Genomic DNA, 23,968 nt, shown 5'->3' on the forward strand with positions numbered 1-23,968 from the left:
CCCCTCTGATAGTTTTCTCTAGTGACCCAAGAAATCTATATTTCACATGGTGTTATTTTTACAAATGGTTTAACATAAAAATCACAATGGTTTTAAAATAATAAATGTCCTCCTCAGATAACCTAATATAGTAAAAGTGCTCCAGCAACCTAATTATTCATAATAATGTTGGAGACTACATTTCATGAATCACTGTTTGAAAACAGAAAAGTAGTATAGAAGACAAAATATTATATTTACTTGGAATTTACTGTGTAAGCACATTAGCCAATCAAGAGTTTATTTTGCATATGAGAAAATAGTGGCTGGAGAAAAGCACCAGAAAAGTGGGGTACCTGGATATTCAACACCTAGATATATCTAGATACCCGGTAGTCCAAATTTCTTTAATTTTTGTAATTAAACTAGAGTGTAGAATAATATGTGTATAATGTTTCAACAATGTAAAGCATTATGGACCAGATTCTGATGCACTTACTGAAACTGAACAGTACTGTACTCCACAAATAGACCCCCTTAGAAGAAAGGTAATATGCAGTGCAAGTCAGGGCATGTGTGCTCAGCTCCCTGTAAATGGTGTTATTTATTATCACTGCCACTGTAGAGTATTTCCAATGTACTGCCATAGACCTGTGTCAGATTTGGATCTGTTCAGAAATTCTTTGTAGCAATGCATGCAATTCATCTGAGAAGATCATACACAACTGGTTGATCAAAATATTGATCAGATTTATTGCTGCATAAAACAGTGGAGTTGCACCCTGTTATGCTGTGATTATATCTCCATCTTTTAGAAATTGCAGGTAGGTGAACACATATATATAGCAGGATACTATAATATCACTTGTATTTTGTAAACTGCCATACATTTCACTTACCAATATTGAAGCAGTTGAAGTATATTTACATCTTGCTATACAGTGGCTTTGTCTACTCATTTCAGGGGAAATCAGCCCATTGCTGCATCAGTGGGAGAGAGAGAGCTCAGTGGTTTGAGCATTGGTCTGTTAAACCCAGGGTTATGAGTTCAATCCTTAAGGGGGCCACTTAGGGATCTGGGGCAAAATCAGTAGTTGGTCCTGCCTGGTGAAGGCAGGGGGCTGGACTTGATGACCTTTTGGGGTCCCTTCCAGCTCTATGAGATAGGTATATCTCCACTGGGACAGATGAACTGGTGGTAGGAATAGAGGAAGTCCTAGCATGTATAGGGCACAGCATTATCCCAGAGTCTGAGAAGAAAGACAAAATGCAAGGGATGTGATTTAATTAGGCTGCAGTTTTATTAATTTATTTGTGAACTATCCCGCAATTACGCATACAGCACAGGTTCCTTCTTTAATTGTTTCCAGCTGGTAGAGGGTTGCCATCAGCCCTCCACACCTAGTCCCAAGACCATTTCTGGGACCTCACAACCCTCCCATCATATGGGATTAGGGGGCTGTGTAACAGGGATACCTGCCTCTTTAAGGGCCTGGAGGCCTGGAGCCAGTCTGCACTGTTCATTTAGCCCTGCCCTGCTACACCTGTGCTGGGTGTTGGACTTCTGAGGAGAAAAGCCCAGCAGCTGAAGGCTAACATGGGAGGAGAGTGGACAGACTGTTCCTCCCTGGGGACAAAAAGCCTGGTTGAGGTCTAGGTTGTCTGAGGACTGTGGCCAGCCAGAGCCTTTTGTAAGATAGTAGGCTTGGACCAGATTGTTAAGTGGACCAGAGCCCACATGCCTGTTGGTGGATATTAAGGCAAGCTTTTGTGACTGGGGTCTCCCTGTAAAGAAGGGGATGGAAGATTCCTTTGTTTCTGTCTTTGGTTGGACTTTAAGGAATTCAGTTATACCAGGGGAGTTGAATAGTTTAAAGTGGCTTGGCCAAGTCACCTCTATGGCAGGAGTAGGCTGAAGAATATTGTGGGGAAAGTGAGGCAGAGCTGTTGCGGTGCTGGGTCTCACCATGAGGAGGCGCTCTGGGATTGTAAGTCTGTACAGGCTGGTAGAAGGGGGTATTCTCCTCACTGTACCACACATTAGGAGCCCCAGCCCAGTTCCTCAGCTTCTTTAGGGGAAGCTTTCTCCCAAGTCTGGGCTCAGGCTAGAGGGCAATACAGAGGCCAATGGCTTACCTGAGCCCCAACGGCCTACCAACCTACTCAGATAATGCAGACCCTCAAGTGAGGGGTGGACCCTTAGAGGAGCCTCTACCCTTTTCTCCTGCTGGTCCAGGCAAAGACTCCCCCGCCTTTGAGACTGCAAAAGGTACGTTTGCCACTGTGTTGTCTAATTCTGCTTAGTAGTTATAGACATGCCAGCAGCTGCCTGAGCCCTGTCTAAACTACTGCTGCTGTAGTTACCTCTCCTGGAGGAGCAGCAATAGTCAGAGATTCCCCCACCAAAAAGTCTAGTGTAGACAGGGCCAATGTGACAATCTTTATTCTGCCACACATCCTAAGAGATGATGGCCTATTAAGCTCTCCTAACAAGAGAAAGCATTTTGCATATAATGAGTCACATCTCTCTTAATGTAAGTAGTAACACCCAACTACATCTGTATTAGGGTGACCACCTGCCCTGAATTTGGCGGGACAGTTCTGAATTGCAGCGTTCGAGTCCCGGTCCTGGACTGAATGACTCCGAGACAACCGCATTTGTCTTCCCAGTGGGGGAGGGTGGGGATGCTGAGGTAGGCCTTAGCCTCCCCTCTCCACAAGGCCCTGCCCCCTGCTGCTCTTCTTCCCCCCCCCCCAAGGCTCTGTCCCCGGCGCTCCCCAGGGGGTGGGGGCATGGGACAAGGGCTGCTTTTGTGCACCCCAGCCCTCTACCTAGGGTAGGTGGAGAGTTCAGGGCTCCCCAAAGCAGCCAGGCTCCTTGGGCGGTTCTTACTACACAGGGCTCCAGCTTCCAGCCTGGACAGGGAACGGGGCCTCAGGAGGAAGAGGAGGTGCAGTGGACAGGGTCTTGGGGGAAGAGCAGAAGTAGGGCGTGGGTTCAGTAGGGGGTGGGCCCGTGGGGGGGAGGGAAGGGAGCAGAGATGAGGCCACAATGGGGGGCAGGGCTCCTGCATGTGTCCTGCTTTTGCCTTTTGAAAAGGTGGTCACCCTAATCTGTATATAATGCATTAGCTGCAGACTTCCCCAAAACTCCAATAATACATGAACATACACACACACCCCCAAACATTCACACATAGTGGCTTTCTAACTTATGGCCTGATCCTAAAAACAGTTGCTCTTGTGTGTGTTTAAACTCACGCACCGTCCTGTTGGCTTCAATGGGGTGGCTAGTCTATACTAGAAAGGCTTTTGCCAATACAGATGTAGTGGTATAGCCATACTGGCAGAGTCCCCTAGTCAAGATGCAGCTTATACCAGCACAAGGAGATCTTTTGCCAGTATAATTAAACCACCTCCCTAAAGGACATAAGCTATACAAGCAAAAGGATTCTTGCCAGTGTAGCTGTATCTACATGATGGGGGAACATTGCCAACATAGCTATGTCAGTCAGGGACATGCCAGCAAAATTTTGTTATGTTGACCTGGCCTGGGACTAAATATCCATGTGGGAGTAAAGGGCTGGGTGGTTAATGCGACTGAGCAGCCAGGCTTCTAAAAGAGATCAGGATTTACCACAGTATCTCTCCCTCTATATGTCTCTATCTCAAAGGATGGAAATCCATGGAAGTGATGCACTAAATACCTTTGAAACAGAAGAAATCTTGGAAGTATAAGTCTGAATAGATTTTCCAAATGCCAATCACATACATCCAGCTTCTCTTCAGAAGTGACATCACTGCTTACTCACCAGCCTGCCTTTATGAGTCCAATTGTGGTATTTTAGTTTTAACATAAAACTTAAAAAGGAACTGGCAAAGGGAAATTTTATGGAAGTGTGATTTCTAGGGCACTGATGAATTTCCTGGAAGAAATTCCAGTGTCTTCCATTGTTTCCAGTGAGCTTCTAATTCACACTTTAAAGAAACATTTAAGACAACAATTTGGAGTTCAGAAAGATTTGCAAGTAATTTCATTTCTTTTCATCTGTTTCACTTCATGAACACTGAAAGGTACATTTTCTCAGGCAGTTAGTAAATTACCTGTCTGTTAACTAGATCCTTAAATGCCAGAATGCCCATAGATTTCCAGTCTGAGTTCTCCCAAGAATTACATACAATACATTTTAGCTGCTGTGGATTACTATAAAATCTGTGCCTACGAGTGATTTCCATATTACTATTATTATTATTTTACAATCATGGCTGCAATCTTCTATGCTTGATTTGGCACAAGGTATTCACACTTCTCTGTTATTAGCTTTTATCTGTGAATGTCATTGTTACATCTTAAAAGGTACTCTTGGCAAAGATAATGCAAAAAGACATTTTATTTTCTCAGAAGCTGTACAGATGATGAACTCTTCTATAGATTGATTTATTATTGGGTCAAAGTCATCTTTAAAAGCAGAAATTCTGAAGATGGAACAAGGAGTTCACCAACAGCAAGAAACTGACCTACTTTATACCATGATTGCTATGCAATGAGTTGTGTTGATTTGCAGAGAAATTTTCATAGAATTCATAGATTCCAAGGCCAGAAGGGACTACTGTGATAATCCATTCTGACCTCCTGTATGGCACAGGCCATAGAACTTCCCCCAATAATTCCTGGAGCAGATCTCTCAGAAAAATACCCAATCTTGATTTAAAAATTGCCAGTGCTGGACAATCCAACATAACCCTGGGTAAATTGTTCCAATGCTTAAGTATTTTCACCATTAAAAATTTGCACCTTATTTCCCATCTGAATTTTATCTAGCTTCAACTTTCAGCCATTGGATTGTGCTTTACCTTTCTCTGCTAGATTGAAGAACCCAGTACTAAATATTTGTTCCCCAGGCAGGTACTTATAGACTGTCATCAAGTCACCCCTTAACCTTCTCTTTGTTAAGCTAAATAGATTGAGCTCCTTGAGTCTGTCACTATAAGACATGTTTTCTAATCATTTAATCATTCTCATGGCTTCTCTCTGAACCCTCTCCTATTTATCAGCATCCTTCTTGAATTGTGAACGCCAAAAATGGACACTGTATTCCAGCAGGAGTTATACCAGTGCCAAATGCAGAGGAAAAATAACCTCTCTGGTTCTACTTGCAATTCCCCTGTTTATGCATCTGAGGATCACATTACTCCTTTTGGCCCCAAAATCAGCAGATTATCCACCACTACCCCCAAATCTTTTTCTGTCAGTGCCTGCCCCCAAAGGGCATCCTCATAGAATATCAGGGTTGGAAGGGACCTCAGGAGGTCATCTAGTCCAACCCCCTGCTTAAAGCAGGACCAATTCCCAGACAGATTTTTGCCCCAGATTCCTAAATGGCCCCCCTCAAGGATTGAACTCACAACACTGGGTTTAGCAGGCCAATGCTCAAAGCACTGAGCTATCCCTCCCCATACAGTAGGGCTGCTCCTCATGGATGTAAATCAGAATAGCTCTAGATCTGGCCCAGTATATTTACATTTTAGACAAAGGCAGAAACTGTAGCCTTGCAAAGTTCTGCCTGTACCTACATCTTGAGCCTCATTTCCCATTGTGTTCCTTCTGTTCCACCAGTGGTGCCAGTTTCAATGTCCCTCTTTAGAACTATGTACTTTCACAACAAGTTTGTAATTTAAACAAACAAATAAACAAAACAGTGACTAAGCAACCAACACACTGTCATTCCCACCTCCAGATTTTACAATGCTGCTCCGCTCCAGTATGTCTGCTTTTCATAGTATGAGCTTTTAGGAGTAGAGGCTGTCTCTATTTAATATTTGTGTGTATTGCGCTGTGCCAAACCCAATGTGCAAAAACAAATGAGAAAAATAAAATCCAGATTTTGCTAAAATAAGATTCCTAGTGGACATACCTTGAATCAGAAAAAAAGTTCTCTAAAAAGTAGTATAAATTTGAGGTTTAACAATCCAATTTATTTGGCACGGGTAGTGATCAATGGCTCCATGTCTAGTTGGCAGCTGGTATCAAGCGGAGTGCCCCAAAGGTCGGTCCTGGGGCCGGTTTTGTTCAATATCTTCATTAATGATCTGGAGGATGGCGTGGACTGCACCCTCAGCAAGTTTGCAGATAACACTAAACTGGGAGGAGTGGTGGATACGCTGGAGGGTAGGGATAGGATACAGAGGGCCCTAGACAAATTAGAAGATTGGTCCAAAAGAAATGTGATGAGGTTCAACAAGGACAAGTGCAGAGTCCTGCACTTAGGACAGAAGAATCCCATGCACTGCTACAGACTAGGGACCAAATGGCTAGGCAGCAGTTCTGCAGAAAAGGACCTAGGGATTACAGTGGACAAGAAGCTGGATATGAGTCAACAGCATGCCCTTGTTGCCAAGAAGGCTAACGGCATTTTGGGCTGTATAAGTAGGGGCATTGCCAGGAGATCAAGGGACATGATCATTCCCCTATATTCAACATTGGTGAGGCCTCATCTGGAGTACAGTGTCCAGTTTCGGGCCCCACACTACAAGAAGGATGTGGAAAAATTGGAAAGAGTCCAGTGGAGGGCAACAAAAATGATTAGGGGGCTGGTGCACATGAGTTATGAGGAGGAACTGGGATTGTTTAGGCTGCAGAAGAGAAGAATGAGGGGGGATTTGAAACTGCTTTCAACTTCCTGAAAGGGGGTTCCAAAGAGGATGGATCTAGACTGTTCTCAGTGGTAGCAGATGACAGAACAAGGAGTAAAGGTCTCAAGTTGCAGTGGGGGAGGTTTAGGTTGGATATTAGGAAAAACATTTTCACTAGGAGGGTGGTGAAGCACTGGAATGGGCTACCTAGGGAAGTGGGGGAATCTCCTTCCTTAGAGGTTTTTAAGGTCAGGCTTGACAAAGCCCTGGCTGGGATGATTTAGTTGGGGATTGCTCCTGCTTTGAGCAGGAGGTTGGACTAGATGACCTCCTGAGGTCCCTTCCAACCCTAATATTCTATGATTTGGCACTAGTTTAACTAATGTTTATGCAGAAAACTTGCCTTGAGTTTTAAAGAACTGAAGATGTTTCCTTGTTGTAACACGATGTAGGCACACACTTGTATATGTCCTAAGCAGCCCAGGATGAATAGATGTATTGATCTAAAAATACAATTATAAAAATAGATTACTCCGGTAATCACTCCTTTGCCCAATAATAACAATGTGTAATAACCCAGCAGCTGACAACATATTTAAGATGTTTTTAATCCTCTACCAAAGTTCTTCCAGTCCTTCATAGCTAAGGAAAACAAATGGGCCTTGTGGAGTGTACTGAAGGTTAAAAGACTAGAACTGTTTAAGACAAGGCTTTTAAGACTAGATGTAGTAGGGGACATTCACAAAGGCCAGTGTTCTTTTTAAATCTCCACACACACACACACACACACACCTCATTTCAGGTGGCTGAAATTGAGTAATTTATTCTCCTTACTGACCCTAGAGATACTGATTCTTAGTATTAAAATACACCAATTCTTCATTTTCTTCTAATGGGTAAGACTAGAATTTTCCCTTTAGCAGGGTATTTACATTCTAGCAACATTAATATATTCTATACACACAAGATTTTTCCTAATCTTAATTATTGCCAAAGCTGTTTTTCTAATGGGATATCAGCAATGTCTGAATAAAATGCTGGTAGTGTTTACAAAACAGAGTATTTTCAACTTATGAAATTATACATTCTAATAAGAGTTAGGTCTTTGTTCTTTGATTAGCTATTAGACACAATTAAAAAACAGGAAAATTATTTTACAAAAATCTCTTAATATTTTGCCCTTTTTAAAAAATTGAAATTAAAAAAAATTGTCCACAGCTCTATTAGGTATAATTATCAATGAAGCAGTTTGAAGGAGAAGAGAAAACAAAGTAACTCTTTGTAGAAGTCCTGTCTGCTTTTCAGTCCCTTCAGTGATGTGTTCTTGCTGTGGCCTTGACTCCAGGAAGTCTTTAAGATTATTTTACATGTGAAATATAGAATACGTTGTGATTGGCATGATGAGATATTATAGAATGTGGATGTACCAAAATTGTGAAATGTTTTTTGACTTTTTTGGGTAATATTACATTTTAGTATTTCCAAATAAATTATTACTCGTGCTTTAAGACTTTCATCCTAAAGTGCTTCACAAACGATTGTACCATTTGTTCTTTATGAGCTTAATCTAGTGCCCACTGAAGTGAATGGAAAGGCATCTATTGACTTCAGCGGACGTTGTATGGAGCCCTAATAGCTCACCTAGGACTCCAACTGGTATCAATGAGACTATATGGCACATAGGGAATGAAGGTTTGGGTATTTTATTAACATGAATCACATAACCCACCAGCTCTGTTGTAAAATGGCTGCCTCATTTTACAACAGATTAGGCCAGGAAGTGCTCAAGAATACCTGTCATAGGAAAAGAAACAATTGCATATAATTTGTTTTTTTCTGACCATGGAACACATACATGAAATCTAATGGTATAGCTCAGTAACCGCTAAGTGCCTGATTTTGTTTCATTCTATAGTATTTAGACTGTTTATTAGTGGGGTTTGGAATGATTAAACTAAGCTATATTCCAGGAATATTGGTGTCAGACCACTGCTCGTTAATGGAGTTTGAAATGATTAACCCTGAAAAATACTTCAGGGATTTCTGTGTCAGCTCACTGCTACCCACATTATTTATTTAAAAAATATGCCAGAGAAATTTTTGCTAGTGGAAACAAATGAACCAGTGACTCAGAAAGATGAAAAAAAAAAGATTTTGCCTATTGTGACCCTTGGCAAAAGGGGGTTTTATGGCATTGTGGTTTATGCTGTTACTGTGAGAAATATCATAAACAAGTGGGGCTTCTTGCCTTGTAGTACATCTAAATTCACTTTAATTGAAAATGATGTTCAATGTTCCCTTCAGTTGGGAATTCAGCAGAACAAAATGAATGTGGTGTTTTTCTGCTTTATGTATTTACTAATTTGATGAGATAGGTATAGTTTCCCATACAGTTCTGTCCCTTACAGTAATATTGTCCCTGAATAATTTGTCAAACAAACAAAAGAGCTAATTAAATATTGTTGAAATTTGCTAAGGCAAAATGTATACAAGGTCACATCAAGGGCTTAACTGAAGTTTATTAAAGACTAGCAGTCTGTTTCTGTGGGAGGGATCCCTCCAGCTATCTTAGTGTATAACAGCTTGGCATACTGATTTCAATAGCAAGCTGCTGTACAATGCAAAATTACAGAACAAATTCACTCTCCGTGCCTGGCTAACCAAAGAGTATTATATATTGGAAGCTTTTTTGTTTTAATAGTTTAATTTGTCTTCTTATTATATCTTGAACAAATAAAAATGTATTTTAAGGTCCTAGTTTCTATAAAATACTTTTCGTGGAAAAATGAATCTAATATTTCATTGTGCACCCAGTGCTGTGACTTACCATACATTTAGACCGGCCTGCTCCTCTGTGTTTGTGAAGCGCCTAGCACACATGTAATACAACAAATATAATAATAATAATGGAGATTTGGCATAGGGAAGGTGAATGCCTTTTTTGGCCACACATTGCACTGAACAGTATTCACATAATAAACTTCTAGAGTACACTTAGAAAGCTATAGCATTGACAAGGCAGCTGCACAAAAAAAACTGTGAAGTTTGTGGGTAGGTAGTGGAGTGTGCAAGGACTCCAGGATTTATCTCCATTCTTATGCATCACATATAGAGTACAGATGTGATACTATCCCTGAAAGGCTGCCAGAGATGGTAAGACATGGGTTATTTACCATGCAAGGATGAAGTGTTCTTGAAAAATATGTCTACTGTATTGAGCATAGAACAACTTGTAGTATTTATTCTTCTTCTGCAACAGTGGTTCCGCTTTTTCAGACTAACATTAATTTTCCTGACTTGACATTTATATAAATCTGCAGTCTGACTCTTTTCGTATAGTGTATAAGTGAGCAGTGGCACCAGTAGTAGAGGATGTTATGATGGCAGCTTTTCAGGCATTGGGAATGGCAATGTCAAGCACAGACTATGTTAAGACAGCTGTTCTAGAATTTTAAAATGTTGGTGTGAAGAAAATTGCTCATATAAGCATATCTGAGATCAGCACTTGGGCACATAGAATCATGGAATATTAGGGTTGGGAGGGGCCTCAGGAGGTCATCTAGTCCAACTCCTGCTCAAAAGCAGGACCAATCCCCAACTAAATCATCCCAGCCAGGGCTTCGTCAAGCCTGACCTCAAAAATCTCTAAGGAAGGAGATTCCACCACTTCCCTAGGTAACCCATTCCAGTGCTTCACCACCCTCCCAGTGAAAAAGTTTTTCCTAATATCCAACCTAAACCTCCCCTACTGCAACTTGAGACCTTTACTCCTTGTTCTGTCATCTGCTACCACTGAGAACAGTCTAGATCCATCCTCTTTGGAACCCCCTTTCAGGTAGTTGAAAGCAGCTATCAAATCCCCCCCTCATTCTTCTCTTCTGCAGACTAAACAATCCCAGTTCCTCCTCATAAGTGTGCTCCAGCCCCCTAATCACTTTTGTTGCCCTCCACTGGACTCTTTCCAATTTTTCCACATCCTTCTTGTAGTGTGGGGCCCAAAACTGGACACAGTACTCCAGATGAGGCCTCACCAATGTTGAATAGAGGGGAACGATCACGTCCCTTGATCTGCTGGTAATGCCCCTACATGAGTGGCCTAAGGGAGAACATACAGGATTTTGGTGTTCTGCTAATACCCCTTCGTTTGCAAATTGGACTATGGCTCTTTAGCTTTTCTAATGTAAGTAGTGTTCAGTTGGTTTGACTCCTTAGTCTATTACGCTTTATCCATTCAGCCATCTGGACAAGTATAAGAGAGAACTACAGCCATTGGTGGCAGACATAGGAGTGATATTTCATGGAATTAATGTTATTTACTGGTTTGCAGGTGCAAGTATAAGTTATCTTTAAAATACTTTACTTGCCATTATACTAGCTTATTTCCTTTTTTATTTATATTAAGTTTTCTTCAGCATCTACTATCATGGTGTCTGGGTGCCCTACAAATAATTAAAAAACAACAGGCAAAATTGCAAAGGCCACTCATGTAATGGGCTCACTGCATTCTCACTTCCTAGCTGCCTTGCCAGAGACCTGAATATTGGCATAACATCAGTATGTTGAGTGTGTGAGTTTTATACTGCACCCTAGGAGTCAAACTTTACCCTGGTAGTGCCAGCAGAAGAAACAAGTTCCAAAAGGCAAAGGCTTTCTTCCAAAAACACTCTGCCACCAGCCTTGGAAATTTCTAACTGACATCAAAGCTGCCTCATCTGATCTTACCGTTACCATTATGACAAGACAGGCGAGGACATCTCCTAGGCAGCAGGACTCCAGATGCTTTGAGGCTTTAAAAATTACTTGAATTTCATTTTGGAGTGCATAGGTAGCCAGTGCAGAGCATGGAGCATTGGTGTTGTACATAGATAACTGTCAATCCAACTTGATGTCTATCTAACCTATGATAATGCACAATTAAAAACAAGTAATGAACTGTTGTAATATAGTCTGGTACCTTCTTTTTGTATCACACATCCAGGGTTATTATGTCTTAAGCAATATTAAAAGTAGAAAAATGGTGATTGTATAAACAATAATTGAGCTCTCCTTACTTCGTATCTCCTGAGTCTGATTTTAGAACTCTACATGAAGGATAACATCATCTGTTAAGCTGGGTTAGGCTTTTCTATACCTCACTTGCTCAGCTAATCTTTCTGGTTTGCTTAGTAGAGCACAGAACATGAGATCTCATTCATATTAAGCTAATAGACCATATACAAATCATTTTGCTTTTATGTAGAGTTCTGTCAAAGTGTACAATATTTTTTTAAAACTGGAGTAAAAGTAGAAGGGCAAAAACAAACTACATCTGAACTGAGTTTTTTTAAATAACTAAATTACCAAACTATACATTTCAGAATTGTGTAACCAGCCCAGCAATGGGGATGGGAACAAGGGGCTAGAGAGTAAATTGAGCTCTTCCAAAGTATGGTCTGGACTGAAAGTTTTAAGGCCAAATTTTGTCCTTGGACGCATGTACACAGTTCTAACCTGGCTGGATTTTCCTCTCTCACCAGTGGAAATCAGAAGTCACTGTACTGAAGTCAATATAATTACACCTGTGTGAAACTGGTGTCAGGATAATTGGTCCCCAAAACTTCAGTAGTAGCTGCAGGCATCTGAGGCCAGAACTGATGTCTTAAAAGTGAGATGCTCAGTGCGTTCACCCCAGTGAACTCAACGAGAGTAGAAGGCATTCAGTACTCACAGGACTGAGCCTTTCGTTTCTAAGGGCTTGGCTACACTTGAAAGTTACATAGTAATAAAGGAACCCCGCGTCCACTAGCTCACTACCCATCCACACTGGCAAGGCACGTAGAGCGCTCTGACTCCGTGGCTACAGCGCTGCTGGAACTCCACCTTGGCGAGAGGAATAACGTTTGCTGCGCCTTGGCTACAACGCCCGGGTGTTAGTGTGAATGAGATGTTGTGTTACTGCGCTCTGATCAGCCTCCGGAAATGTCCCATAATCCCCTTAAATCAAGTGGCCACTCTTGTCATTGTTTTGAACTCCTGTAGGAATGCGGAAATGACCTTTCAAAGCTCCGTTTCTGACAGCCAGCATGCAAGCCCTTACTGTGGAATGCCGTGTGTGAGAGAAAGAGGCGGGGGGAGGGGGAAGTCTGCTGCTGTCTGAACTTACAAGACAGCATGCTGACATGCTCTCGGCCCCCCCAAAATCCACTCTCTCTCCCCCCACATACACACAACACACTCCCTGTCACACTCCACCCCACCCCTCCAATTTTAAAAGCACGTTGCAGTCACTTGCATGCTGGGATAGCTGCCCATAATGCACTACTCCCAATGCCACTGCAAATGCCGCAAATGTGGCCATGCCAGTGCACTTGAAGCTGTCAGTGTGGACAGATTGCAGTGCTTTCCCTACTGCGCTCTACAAAGACTGGTTTAACTCAAAGCGCTCTACATCTGCAAATGTAGCCATGCCCTAAGAAAGCTGTACCTGGATGGGAATGATTGCAGTACCTGTACATCCGCATACGCGTGCACTGAGTAATCAGTTATAACTGCAAACTGCCCTCTGCTCCTCTCTGATTAATCAGGAACAAAGGGCTGAGGGTGGGGGTGGGGATTATGTGTCCCCACATTGCAGTTGTCATAAATATCCCTCAGACATGTTCCTCTTGGTGTCCTTGACACTCCCCTGGCCTTTTGTTATGGAACTGGAACTGGATTACATTTTTTTCTCAAACTACCATCCTAACAACATGGCAGCTGGCCTCCTTGTGATTTTCTTTCTACATTAGTAATAAGCTAAACATTACAAGCCGTAGCAAGTATGTTCTCTTAAGGTTTGCGTCTCCATAAGGAGATTATCCTGTTTTTGCAAAGAGATGAGCAAGATGTTCATGTGCACACAGTGCTTTCTGTAGCTAGTAATAAACTAAACCTCCTTGTTGTTATATTAATAAAGCAGTAGAATAAAGGCTACAATGAATAATATTTTAATCCAGGAATGCTCATGGGTTTGTTTATAGGGTTTACTTATCCTCTTATACTGGTGCAGTTAAAGAGGAAATCCATTGAGATCAGTGGTGTTACACCCATGTAAAAATGGTATGGGAAAACTGGGCCAATGCTGTGGCATGCAGGAAGTATGGACCAATCCTGTAACCCGTGCTCAAATCCTGAGACATGCCTGAGACTCGCTGCTCAGTGACTAACGATAGGTATGGTAATAAGCTGCTTCTTTTCTCTCTCTTTTTTTAGTATTTGTGAAAGGTAAAGGGCTAGCTGCTTTGCATACTACAGCTCTATTTGCTCTATTTTGATCCAAGATTGAAATGTAATGCAGCAGGATTTTCCATTGCTTGTGTTGAGTAGCCAAGGCTTAAGGGACGGTAGCGTAACAATTTGCAAATTGGGATTTCCAGTGCAAGGTAACAGTTTGAAATGTGCAATCACAGACTGTTTTACAAACTGAGATACAGATTATATACTATACAGTGAGATCACTTATCTGACATGAACTGCAACTACTTCCAGAATAAAACATTGCAGCACTTTAACAATTTAGGACACACAGAGAAAACTTAAAGGGGAAGTTAAGTAAGCAGAATGTAATACCCTAGTTGGAATTTGGCCTGGACATCGTGTTCATTCCTTCACTTTTGGGAAAAGTGCCATGAGTTTTTAATGACTACATTTTTGTGTTTTTATGTCTCATCTAAAAGACAGCACCTTCGCCATGAAGTGTTTCTTAACACAATGCTGGGGAATTGTTCAGTGGTGACTCAGAGGGGAAGTGGTGAATATTGAAGAGTTGGCAGTCTATTGATGCTATACTACAGTGGGTCCTAAGTGGTTAGCGCATCTATTATCATAACCCCAAACCTCTGGAGATAGTGCAACATAAGATAATGCTGACATTCTCAACACTGTGCTATGCTGCTTTCCCACAAGAGGAAAGTTGGAGGCAACTATCACTAAAAAGCTGGAGGAGCATAATTCCTAAGGGCTGCATGAAAAAGGTTAAGCGCTCCCTGTTGGTTATCTGAATTATAGTGGTATGTCCTTTTGTTGTCTGATTATATAATAGCCATATCAGGTACAGGGGGATCTCACACATGTGTAGACAAAGTTGTGGGGAGCAGGTAATAGCCCGTATGTTCAGAATGGAGATTGCACAAGTCGATCTCTATCTGGAGCATGTATTCTGACCGATCTGGGGAAGGTGGATTAGGTAGAGTTGGTGTATTTAGCCAATAGTTGACTCAGATGAGCACAGTGTTTTATGTGGACCATATATAAAGGATAATGGCTCTGATGTTATGGTCTTTGGTCCATATGATGAGAGAGGGGAAGGGTTCGGTCTCTAGCATCCAATTTAGGGGTTTGATTCAGAGTTTATAAGCCATTACATAGATTTTTCTGTGAGATAATAGAGATTTGTGGTCTAACTGTGAAATTTAAATAGGGAATGGTGATCAGAGATTGTAATCAGGATAGAGACAAGAGGGGAAATTAAGCCTGTTGTTGGAACTCAGAAGAGTAATCCCAGAAATTCTGATAAATTTTCTCGACTTTCAAAATTTTTTTTTTGCTAAGTTGACACCGAATTGCCTAGCTTTAGATATTGTGTGTGTGTGTGTGTGTGTGTGTGTGTGTGTGTGTGTGTGTAAAAAATAGCATTTTTATTTAGGTTTGGGGTTTTTTAAAATAGATAATCTCTTTATAACCTTAACTATATCTTTTCTAGTATTTTTGGCTGATAATTGTCTTATTTGCAATTAATGAACTAAAACTAGAGCCATCCGTGTTGTATTATGTGCTTCCCAGTGCTATGACTAAGTACAGCACAACCTCAATACACCAACAATTCCTTATTCAAAGCGGGGTCATGACTCCTTGTTGTTATCCCTATATTAAGTCTCTGAGCATCCCTAGTCTAACCTGGATTTTTTCAGAGCATGAGCAGACTCAGAATGATATTAGGCATAGGTGTCCAGGAGCATTGCATGATTGGGCCCTCAGTGTTTTGTGCAGTTAATAAAAAGTGCTACATTTTCTCTCCTGACAAACCTGACTCCTGAGTGCTTATTAAACTTTCCTCTGTGGAACTCAGGAGCTGCATAGATGTGTTCCAATGGTTTTCATCACTTATCACAAAGTCTAGTATCTTGGGCGAATGTGCAAAGCTCCCAGGAGTCAGTTTTTCCACAGTGAATAACTTCAAAATTGTCCATCCAACATACTTATGTATATCCTGTGTGCCAGTTTTTTTAGAATTGGGATTCCCCCTTACCTCAGTCCACCCCCCACCCCCAAAATTGAAATCTTGTTTAAAAAAAAAATAGCAGTTGTTTTAAAAGATTCAGATCTCTAAACACCTTGTGGGATCCACTTCAAACAACTCAAAAATTATCACCTAACAAGAGATCACATGTACAAAATGTTAAACCAAAAAGAGTTTTCTTTTTGAAAGTTGAGGTTGCAGGGGCATCAAAATCAGACTTATAAAGAAAAAGTGTCTTAAGTTGTTAGTTGCGGAGCCACTACCATGGCTCCACTGTAAAAATATATTTTTAATATTTATCCATAAAGTTGATTACACGGATTACAATCCTGACACGAAATGCTCTAAGAAAAAATTGTAGAGAGCAAAGGCAGACTTTGATACATTAAAATAACTGTTTGGGTTTTTCTAAAGCTGCAGAAAATGTGGTAGTCATAAATAAAAAAAGACTAATTTTACATACGAATTCCTGATCTCAGTGGTGACCTCAATAAGCACAGCAGAATTATACTTTTTTATTAGCTAGAGGTATTTAAACTGGAACCTAAGAAAATCTGGCTCAGAATCCCAAATGGCTCTCGCACACCTCCACCAGTGTCCATATTTACATTGAAAATCCAGGTAGTCAGAGTTATACAGTTTTGCAAATAACATGGGAAAGAAAGATGCACTATATAGTACAAACATTTAATTTACCACCCTATAATTTTCTCAAACCATACAATAGGACTAGCACAGTGCAAGTATTAATGAAGGTTTTGTAGTACTTTTCAGATATCAAATATCAGTTAATATATGCTTGATAACGATCATTTTGATGGCTTTTTCTCTTATTATTAGGCACCACAAGGCCACATAAGGAGGGGGAGGTCCCGGGTGTGGACTATATTTTCATCACTGTTGAAGATTTTATGGAACTGGAGAAAAGTGGTGCTCTCTTAGAGAGTGGAACATATGAAGGTAAGTACATTTTTATTGCTAAATCTGTTTGAGGTTTTCTTTATGTTTTTTCCGATTTAACAGAATTGCATTAGGACATCCCATTACAAATGTGTCATTGCTACATTTATCTGAAACTTATGAGGAGCCAGATGGCAATTGTGAAAATATTTTCATATGAAAAAGCTAAAATGCAGATGGGTTCATTGTAATTTTAATACATCACTCTAGCTAAGAGAGACACTGAGAGCAAAACTAACACTACGTATTCATATAAATTGTCATGCAGCCCAACAGGATAATACTCTGAAGTTTTATAAAAGAAACATTAGTTCCTTATGCCAAGTACCTCAGGCAATGTAGATGAAGTTCAAACAAATAATTGCTTATTTAGCACATTTACAGGACAAAGCAAAGTCTTCAATGAGAAAACAGTTGTAGGGCTGGACACTTCTCCCCTGCTTATACAATATTGATGGTCCTATAAATATCAGTGTTCATTGGATGCTGAGACAGCACTTTTTAAGTAAGGCAGGAAGGCTTTGTAATATCATGTCTCTTGGGCTTTGTAAAGTTACTTAAAAGAATTCATTAATTTATGTATCTGTCAAATACATAGGGATTTTCAGTGATTGCTGTGTTAGAAAATGTCTGTTTAAGGGGAGAAGAGCCAGCAACTTAATGCAGAGCAATGTTCCCCGAGGGGCATGGTTGATTCATCTGATTTCAAATGTGTTCCAAAACATAACCATCCTAAAAGCTAAACTCTTGTGAATCGGAACTCTTGTGAATTTGGTTTCAGTAATGAAACCAAAATCTGCACTAAAAAGTAATAAATGTTTGTTTTAAACAGAAGTATTTAAAAATAAAAGTGAAAGGATCAATATTTGTATTTCAACTATCTTCAATAGTGATTGTAACATTAAAAACATACCATATTTCTGATTGAAAATATGGCCCACTCCTGCAGGGATCTCTGTGTGGGCTAGGGTGACCAGATGTTCCGATTTTATAGGGACAGTCCAGATTTTGGGGTCTTTTGCTTATTTAGGCTCCTATTACCCCCCCCCACTCCCTGTCCCGATTTTTCACATTTGCTGTCTGGTCACCCTTGTGTGGACAGATACAGTTGCAGGATATGGCCCCATATTTGTACCATGTGATAAGAATATCAATGATTACTTTTATTCTGACTTTGTCCCAATCAGGAAAAACATCTCAAGATAAATAAAGAGCTGTTCACACCAAAGAAAATCATTAGCTCTATTATAAAGAGCATGAAGGAAAGTAATTCTTTCTCACCTAATTAGCACAAAGTACCCATTGAAAAGTAAATAAATTTTCATAAAGGACTAGATCAATACACAAATTATAGCAAAGAAGAGTTCCCATTAAAGGAAGACAAATAACTGGAAAAATGCATTTCTTTCCCTCTCCTCTCTTTTTCACTGTGTGACATTACGGGAGAAACTTGCATAACCAATAACAGAAAGGTAAGGTAATACCGCAGTGTTACATTCATCAGACCTTCATTGAATGTTGAGCCATCTCTGCCGGTCTCTTTATGTTAATTTAGGTTTTGAAGCTTGAATTAAAGCTACATAAGTTTTGAACAGGTCTGTCATTGCTTGACAATGTAATTTCATTAGTGTGTAGCAACATTGTAGAAGTTGACCTGCTAGTTCAAATTAAATCATAAGATTTTTGCTTTCCTTGAGGGATACAGAGAAGTGTCTTTTAATACCAGCTATCAGAAGCTGAGTGGACAGCAACGTGAAATGTTCTGAATTTGTTGGTTGGGAAGCACTGCATGAATGTACCAGTCTGCTGAGATTCTAGCTGGATAAGGGCCCAAAGCAAGGCAGCACAATGTCCGATACATCACTCCCTGATTGGTTTTGGCAATCTTGGCATTTGCCAAAGAGAAACCAAAATAAACCCATAAGACTTATCTCTGTACAAATCCTGTCCCTGTTGCACAGGCCTCCCGTTATGATGTGTGTCATGGAAACTAGACAAATAATGTGCTGGAAAGTACGCCTGACTTACAGATGGACATTGTTGCATTCTCCTTTGAGTGCTTGTCCGTATGTACATTCCACTTATGGTGTTCATGCACCTTGTGACCCCTGAGATTGGAGTCTTTTTGGCCAGCAGTACTCCTAAGACATCATGCGTTTTTCAATCCTCATGTTCCACAGCAAGGACACATAAGGCCAAGGTATGCCAGCCCCCATTAAGTTCCTCTCACAGCTTAGAGACAGAGCTCTGACTAGTCAAGAGACTGCGAACCTTTCTACTGTAGTTGATAGCTTAATTGTTTTACAGTTTAGTTTATAGTTCATAGTTAGTTATTAATTATTTTTGTTTGGTTGCCTGTAGCTTTACTTCTTAGAGTTCTGCTCACCACTGGTATGGTGCTGTCCAGTTCTCCTGGATTCAAACATTGCCCCTCTGACATGGGCGCCGACTGCAAAAAACAGTGTGTGCTCAGCACCCACTAGCAGCCCCGCTGATCAGCTCCTCCCCCACCCTCCCAGTGCCATCTGCCTGCCGGGAGGGGAGGAGTGGGGGTAGGAAGAGGCAGAGTGAGGGTGGGGCATGCTCAGGGGAGGGGGCAGAATGCTCAGGAAGAGGCGGGGCAGGGTGAGGCCTTGAGGGAACAGGTGGAGTGGGGGCGGGGCCTGAGGCAGAGTAGGGGTCGAGCATCACCGGAGAAATTAGAAAGTCGTCATCTCTGCTCATGCGAGGGAGATATCCAAGCTTCAGGGTCCAATCTCCAGCCCGAGCTGCTATGTCTATGCAGCTATTTTTAGCATAGTAGCACTCTGTCCTCTTCGTCCCCTGACCCATGGCCCCCAAATTTATTATAACAGTTTCCAAGATCCATTAAAAATAATGGCCGAGGCCCTCCACATCCCTACTGAGGAGGTAAAGGTATAGAGACACAGGTTAGTGAACATACTTTCGGCCTCCTCATCCGGAAAGATAACACTCCGTATCAATGGGAATATCATGGATCCTTGCAGATTCCTGTGGCAGACACCTGCTTCAGCACTGCCTACCTCTCATAAGGCATATAGAAAATACCAAGTGCCTCTCAAGGGTGTGGAATTCTTTTCGTGCACCCTACCTCATCCTGCCTTGTGGTCACAGTGATGAATGAAAAGGCAAAACAATTCTGGTCCACACCAAAAAAGAGAGAGCCAAAGAGACTAGATTTATTTGGCTGGAAATCCTACTCCTCAGCGAGCCTGCATTTTTGCATGGCCAATTATCAGGCCATATTGGCCAGGTATGACTTCCACATACATGAAAGACCGTTTGCCTTTGTGGATAAGCTGCCCAATCAGATTTGTGAGGACTTCACATCACTAGTCAATGCTAATGACCAGGATAAGTCTCCAAGCAGCACTTGATGCAGTGGATACAGTTGCCAGATCAATGGCAACTGTTGTCATTACAAGAGGGAAATCATCAGGAATCAGGATTCCCCGGGAAGTGGCTGATTTATTATTATTTATATCACAGGAGTGACCGAAGGTTCCATTTTAGGATACATTGAGCTAGGTGATATACACGCAAATGACTAGACATGCTTCTCAGTGACAGTTGCCTGCAAATTTCCTCTTGTGGGGAAAACAGCATAGCACAGTGTTGAGAATGTCAGCATTATCTTATGTTGCACTATCTCCAGAGGTCCCTGCCCCAAATAATTTACAATCTAAAAGTGCCATTTTCTTCCGACTGTTGGGGGTTTTGAAATAGACTCCAAGGTGTGTCAGGAAAATTGGATGTTTTTGACTTGCTTTGCCTCTTACTTCTGTCTGTCACTCTTGTGACAACAGCAAATTGCCAGAGAGTTCCATATTTTTTCAATAATTTTGTGTTTAAAACTATACAGTTTTCCATTTTTCACAAATCTGATAAAAACATGATTTTTGTTTAGTTTTCATTTTTCTGCACTTTTGCCAAATAGTGTGACTATTTTTGCTCACTTTTATTTGTGTTCTCCTGAGCTCCTGCTGAAAAGACTTTGCCATCTCTGTATTTGTGGATTCTTTTAAAACTGTGAAAATGGTTGAACTGCTGCTGCAAATGTTGTGGCAAAACACAGGAGTTCAGTCTCCAGGGCTGTACGTGTGGCAGAAGAAAGAAAGGGCCTGCTCTTGCTCCTCTTGAAGTCAATGACAAAACTCCCATTGACTTTAGTAAGAGAATTAGTGGGCCAAGTGTGTAATAATGCTTCCATGAAATCCAGCAGAGCATTATCTGTATATATGTAAGTGAGGTTGCTTCTTTCTTTTCCTGCAATACATCAGCAAATGTATGTTATGGTCTTTTTATAGTTAACAGACTTTTATTGGTGATAGTGGGCCAAATCCAGAAGGCCTTACTTTGTTTTTCTTAGACAAAACTCCTATTGACTTTATTGAGTAAAGGACTTCAGTATTTGGCTAGCACAGTATGAGATACTAAACATCACATATATCAGGGAAAAAATATAGTTTATACTCAGGTAACATAGTGAGGTAAAATAATAGTACTATAATGGATGGCTAGTGTATATGCATATGTATCATTGCCTTATACTGTATAGAATTGGAACTATTCAGCTGTGTGTCATAGGCCCCATATTGCTGTAACACTGAAGGAGACCTTCCAGTTCAGGTGGCAGGCTACTGTGCTTTTTGAGCAAGATCTGAGTTCTAGCTCTACTTTTTGAGTGAAGTTCCAGGCCATGGCATGTTGAAAAATGGCAGCCATGGCTTCATAGATGATCACAGACTTCATATCAATAAATTACAAAGCAAAGGGTTAAGCATTGCAGATTGGTAAACAAGACGACATCTGTGTTTCTTCTCTCCCCACCCCCTTTAAATGGAAAGGTTTGGCTCAGTACGCTTTCATCACTGACCTGTCAAGACCTGGTCAGAGACTTAATTTGTGGATAACTGACTTGATAGACCTTTCTGCCTCCATATGTCAACGAAACTTTGTAGTCCGTATACTAAGTCCATGGAATGAAAATCCTTATGAAATGTATGTTCAGAAAAATGTTAATGTGCATAAATAGAAATTTAATAACTTTTTCTAAAACACAAATGCATTTTAACACATTGCATTTAGACTGTTGTTGCTTGTAAAACTTAATTATAAAATATAAAGAATATTGAAGGATTTGAAGAACAGTGTATATAATGGACAGAATGGCATTTTTTAAAAAATAGCATACGTGAGAGCAGTATTAGAAACAACAAATATTGTCAGGATAGGGATATTTGCTCTAAATATGGCTTGCAGATAATAGGCACAGGTATAAATACCCATTACAAATATCTTATACATGGAAAATAGATGTTGATGGTGTGGAGCAGCACTGTAAATAAAAGCATAGAAAAGCTTGTTCAGAGCTATAAAAGGATGTGAAAAACATGACAAAAACGTTGATAAATCAAGTATGTTGAATTAACACAGCATTCCATGGCTGCCTTTACCGGCTGGCACTCTCTTGTGGCTCTGTGGAGTGCTACACCAAGTCTGACAGCTTCTCCCCTTCCTGCTATCAATCATTTAGTTCTGTGTCTATTGATTTCTTGTTATGACCCCAGCCCTCTGGCCAGGCCCTTATTAGTTTCTGCCCTTTTGAGGTAGTAAAGATTCAGGAGTGCCATGACTCTGGCAAAGGATGGACAGTTCCAGGCCCCTGTGTGAAGCAGATAGAACCAGTTCCTCCCAGTCCCTTGTTGTTCCCTGAGCTGCTTCCCACCTCACCTCCTCTCCAGGCTTTCCCCAGATTCTCCTTCTGGACAGTAGACTTCGGTGGCAGCTCCTTGACAGTCTGCTCAAGGGTTCTCCTTTCCTGGCAGCCACCCCGGAGCGCCACCAGCTTTTCTGCTGCCCTAGGCGGCGGAAGGTCCCGCCGCCGAAATACCGCCGCAGTCGCCGCCCCCCAAATTGTAGCACCCTAGGCGACCGCCTCGGTCGCCTAATGGGTTGTGCTGGCCCTGCAGCCACCCCACCCCTGTGCCAGGCAGCCCTTTCCTCTTTACAGCTGTTTTGAAGCCACCAATCAACCCCAGCTGAGCAGACAGGCAGTTTTCTTATTAACCCTTTAGTTGCCATTATGCACAGGAAAAGTCTCAGATTGAATTCTGTGAGGAATAATCAGTTTATCTGTGCCACAGAAATCCACTCTTTATCATTTGGTGGGTTCTTTAAATTGTGCAAAACTCTCCTATATAGTAAAATATTCAGAGACTAACTGAAATTGCTTAACCATTCCCAACACCGCTACATGTAGATTAAAATCCTAGCCTCATTGAAGTCAGCAGCAAAACTCTGATTGATTTAAATGAGGTCAGGATTTCACCCCTACTATTCTACTATTTGGGTAATGTATGGCAGTAGAATAAACATTAGAATTTCCCTTTTAACTCAGAACTCTTGAATTAAGGAATATACTTTAAATAAGATGACTGTGTATTTCCTTCAAGATGTTTTTTGTGCCCATATCCTTCGATGAAATCCTGGTTTGCCATGTTTTCCCTCTATTTGAGGACACTATAATTTTCAGTTGTTTTACAAATGATTACATAAGGTGATGGCTGGCATCTTTTCATTTGTAAATACTATGGAAGCAACATTGTTATTATATAGCCCTAGGGAATGTGGGAGGTGGGAGGATGGGGTGGTCATGCTGCCTCTCCCCTTTCCAGTTCCCAGTTGTGATTCATCTTCTGCAGAGGCATTATTCAGCGCTACATCGTCAGCCTTTTCACCATACATACAGCTTTAATATTAGCATGACTTTTAAATCTGAATGATGGATAATTCCATATAAGTATTAGTTTATTTATTATTGTATTGTAATGATGATCATTATTATATTAATAATTAGCAAGCTCCTAAGCCCCTTATTCAATTTTTAAATAGTGGAGTTAGAAATGCAAGTTTTGGCCCAGTGATTGTATTTCTATAATGCTGCCTCCTGCCAAAGCACTTGGAATGCTGTACAAAAGAAATGAAACAAATACAGTGTAATAAAATGCCACCCTCTTAAATCAAACACATAAAAACAAGTGAAAGGGCCCAATTTTAAAAGGGGAGTAAATGGATTGAAAGGGTATGGATATAGCTACTAATACAGTGATAATAATG

General features: G+C 40.9%; 1 protein-coding gene across 9 annotated transcripts in view; it reads left to right on the top strand.

The window, feature by feature from the left end:
• Positions 1 to 23,968, top strand: part of MAGI2 (membrane associated guanylate kinase, WW and PDZ domain containing 2) — a 1,104,792-nt gene that overhangs the window by 636,423 nt on the left and 444,401 nt on the right. For all 9 annotated transcript variants that reach the window (XM_054017487.1, XM_054017504.1, XM_054017538.1 and 6 more), the window contains one exon: positions 16,709 to 16,828. In XM_054017487.1, the coding sequence (XP_053873462.1) occupies positions 16,709 to 16,828 (120 nt within the window). The remainder of the gene's footprint in view (positions 1 to 16,708; positions 16,829 to 23,968) is intronic.

Source organism: Malaclemys terrapin, chromosome 1 (genome assembly GCF_027887155.1).
Source record: "Malaclemys terrapin pileata isolate rMalTer1 chromosome 1, rMalTer1.hap1, whole genome shotgun sequence".
Classification (NCBI taxonomy): Eukaryota; Metazoa; Chordata; order Testudines; family Emydidae; genus Malaclemys; species Malaclemys terrapin.